The sequence below is a fragment of the Ctenocephalides felis genome, unplaced genomic scaffold, assembly GCF_003426905.1.
Source record: "Ctenocephalides felis isolate EL2017-DRISC unplaced genomic scaffold, ASM342690v1 CF-g0.4_SCAFFOLD_03571, whole genome shotgun sequence".
In the NCBI taxonomy this organism is placed as follows: domain Eukaryota; kingdom Metazoa; phylum Arthropoda; class Insecta; order Siphonaptera; family Pulicidae; genus Ctenocephalides; species Ctenocephalides felis.
The window spans coordinates 66,128,629-66,131,973 of NW_020539725.1; the positions used below are offsets into that span (position 1 = coordinate 66,128,629).

At 28.1% G+C, this 3,345-nt stretch overlaps 1 protein-coding gene across 1 annotated transcript; it reads right to left on the minus strand.

Annotated features, from left to right (window-relative positions):
- Positions 1–477: 477 nt before the first annotated feature.
- LOC113386924 (brachyurin-like) lies at positions 478–2,872 on the minus strand. Its single transcript, XM_026624681.1, has 7 exons — positions 2,800–2,872; positions 2,513–2,575; positions 2,223–2,323; positions 1,653–1,822; positions 1,182–1,274; positions 803–942; positions 478–741 (listed from the first exon to the last, which is right to left on the minus strand). Exons 1-7 carry the CDS (start codon positions 2,851–2,853, stop codon positions 589–591), a joined length of 774 nt encoding a protein of 257 aa, XP_026480466.1. The 5' UTR covers positions 2,854–2,872; the 3' UTR covers positions 478–588.
- Positions 2,873–3,345: the final 473 nt, after the last annotated feature.

Here is a 3,345-nt window from a genome sequence, read left to right on the forward strand (position 1 = left end):
TGATTTGATTTTTTTTATATTAACCTCACCCTAGGACGTTGATAAAATATATATTATAACAAAATATTTAGCATAATAAACAAAAAAAAATTAAATAAGTTTCTAATAAGATCATTTCAAGTTTTCAATTTACTTCGCAGAGTTTTCTTCAACAATTAATCAATTTGAGATGATTTGTTATGTTTGTTTCTCAGCAACAACAATAACATAAATAGAGACAAAGAAATTCATAAATCTTTTGAATTTCATAGAAATGATATTTATCAGCTTCAAATGATATTAACGACTTTAAAGTTTTGCCATAAATTCACTATTATCGCCTGAAAACCCGCAACCCGTCTCACCCGGGACAAGGGTAGTGAGGGTAGTCTCTCTAAGTTTTGGAAAAGATTTATTATTTAGCGTCTCTATTGTCTATAGAGAAAGATTTATATATATATATATATATATATATACATCTAGAAATATAAAAGCTACTAATTTCTAATTTACGCTTTTATTGTCATTCAATTACAAAACGATCCAAACTTTTCTTGAAAAATTTTTCAGTGCAATTAAATTATTTTTTTTTTAGTTTGAGTTTTATTTTTACAATTCCAATCCAGTATGTTCTTGAATCCAATCCACAAAATGAGCAACATTGGTAAATCCTGAAGGATTTCCTCTGGCACAAGGAACACTTCCAAAACTCACCACACCAACTTGGACACCATCAATGGTCAATGGACCGCCACTGTCACCCTAGGAAAAAATAATAATAATAAATTAGAAAAAATTTTTTTTGAATAATTTGTCAACTTACAGTGCAAATGTTTTGTTTTTCAAATTTGGCACAAAGGATGTAGTCGCGCATGTAAGGGCCCCATACTTTTTTGCAGTCTTCACTTGGTTGGACTTCCAAAGTTGTGTACTGTAGTTTGTCAGGCAATTCGAAAGCAGGGACTAAATAAAAGAAATATTAGAAAATTATTATTTCATACCCCCAATTCACCTGAGCAGATGCTAAAAAAATTGAAATAATAGTGGGCTAACATTTGAGAAATCGTCTGATATATGGAATGTACTATATTTTGCTCATTGGTTACAATTTTTGCTCATTGAAAACAATTATTCTAGGGAAGAAATGATATTTAAAAGTCTATAAGCCCTACATTTTTAACATATATTTATTGATTACTTACAATCTTTGGAGATGCCCCATCCACTAACAGTTGCAGTTTTGCCGACAAAAGTTTCAGTTTTGTCTTTGTTCAATTTTGTGAGTTTCACGAAATCTGCAAAATCAAAAAGTTTACAACTAATAAAAATTACATAATACATATTCTACAATCAATAATTGAGCTTATAATTAAAAACCAATCAAAATAATTTTACTAGTATTTTTAAAACTATGTATTTTATACATTTCGACACTGTATTTGTGTCATCAGATAGAAAGTTTATACCAGAAAAAACTGACAACTGTTTTGTAGCAAAACAAGGACGTAAAATCTTGAAAAATAAATATAAGAAACTAAAAATAAGTAGGGCCCATATTTACGAGTAAATTCTGGAGCTTTCATATCTTTTTTTCCTGGTATTGAATCAGAACCACATACACATGACTTTATCTTGTTTTTTTACTAATTGAAAGATTTATTTGAATACCTTACCATTCAATTCCACTGGTTTGTCCAATTTCAACAAACCAAGATCGTATGCAAGATTTGCCTTGTCGTATTTTTCATGCTGGAAGTACCTTTCAGGTTTCCTGGTTTGCCTGTGAGGTTCTTCAGATTTGCTGATATCATGAGCACCAACGGACACTACCATAGATTTCAAACTAAATAAATAAAAAAACAAAATCATAAATAGTAATAGACTTTAATAATTTCTTGAACAATATTAAAATATTTCTTTGTCTCTATGGGAGATGGCCACTACACCTCACCCCTTGCATTATATTACTATAGCCATTGTTCTGTAGGCAGATGTGGTATACAAAAGTGTGCAAGTGCGTCATTTATATAAAATGATACTAGGTACAATCATAAAATACGATTTTTTTAGGGATTAACAACATTTTTTGTGATTGCTATATTCTTTAAATAGTAGTATATTGAATAGTAGTATGTAGTATGTGTGGAAAATCAGATATGGGGTTAGTTGCAACATGTTAGGATGGTTTTGTCTGGTATGTAATGGAGTTTTTACAGATTTAATGGAATAAAAATTTAACATACTCATCAAAACAGTGAGCAGCAGTCAAAACCCATGAATCTGATAACAAAGCACCACCACATCTGGATTTTTCGTTTCTAATATTTGTCAAGTCCAAGAAAACCTAAAAAATCAACAAAATCTTAAATAAAGTTTTGTTACTTCTTAATTAGTAAACCTAAAACAGATTTTTAAATTTTTATGGTATGAATTTAATCTAACAACTTTCTTGCAAGTTTCTTAAAATGTACTTTAGACTTTTGGAGATTTATGGAATTACTTTTTATAAAAATTATATTTGATTAAATTTTACCTGAATTGGAAATTGTCCAACTCCTGCTTCAAGTCCATTGACGATTCTGCTCGATGGATGGGCCTCAGAAAGTAAAATTTGAATTCAAATACTTTATTCAAACTAAACAATACATTATTCTTCAAGAACAAATTTAAAAAAAATATTTGGTTGGGTTTTTGTAGCACTTAGTAAAATTTTCATTCTTATGTTTTTATTTAATGATTTATTACTATATGTGTTCATAATATTAAATATTAGATAATATTTTTTTATTATTTTTTATGACATTTTTTAATTATTTTTACCTGTACAGAAAATGCACAAGCCAGAACAAATGACACAATCACCGCCGGATTCATTTTGTAATTCCGATAAGGACACTAGAATGATTTCAATCAAATCTAGTTTCTTAATATATATCTAATTTTGTTCTTATCAGAGAAAATTGTACGGGAAACCGGGAGTAAATGAGATAATTTACTAAAAAACATATCAGAGATTTGGCCAGTAGTATTTATTTACTACATTTTGAAGATAAATTTCTCATAAATTATGTTCACGAGTGTATGAATTATTATATATGGTTATAATAAGAATTTTATTAGCTTTTCAATGCCATTATTAGTTTATCATCCGTGCATATATTTTTTTTACAAAATGCACTTTTGTCATGAAAGTGCATGTGCACAATACATTACTAAAAAGAATTTTGCACAAAATTTCAGTTAGTGTATAAATTCATTTTCTAAACTAAAATTCTTGTAAATTGTTAATAAATGTATATATTATTATATACATTTGTAATGATAATTTTATTAGCTATTTAATCCCATTATTCGTTTATTAACTGT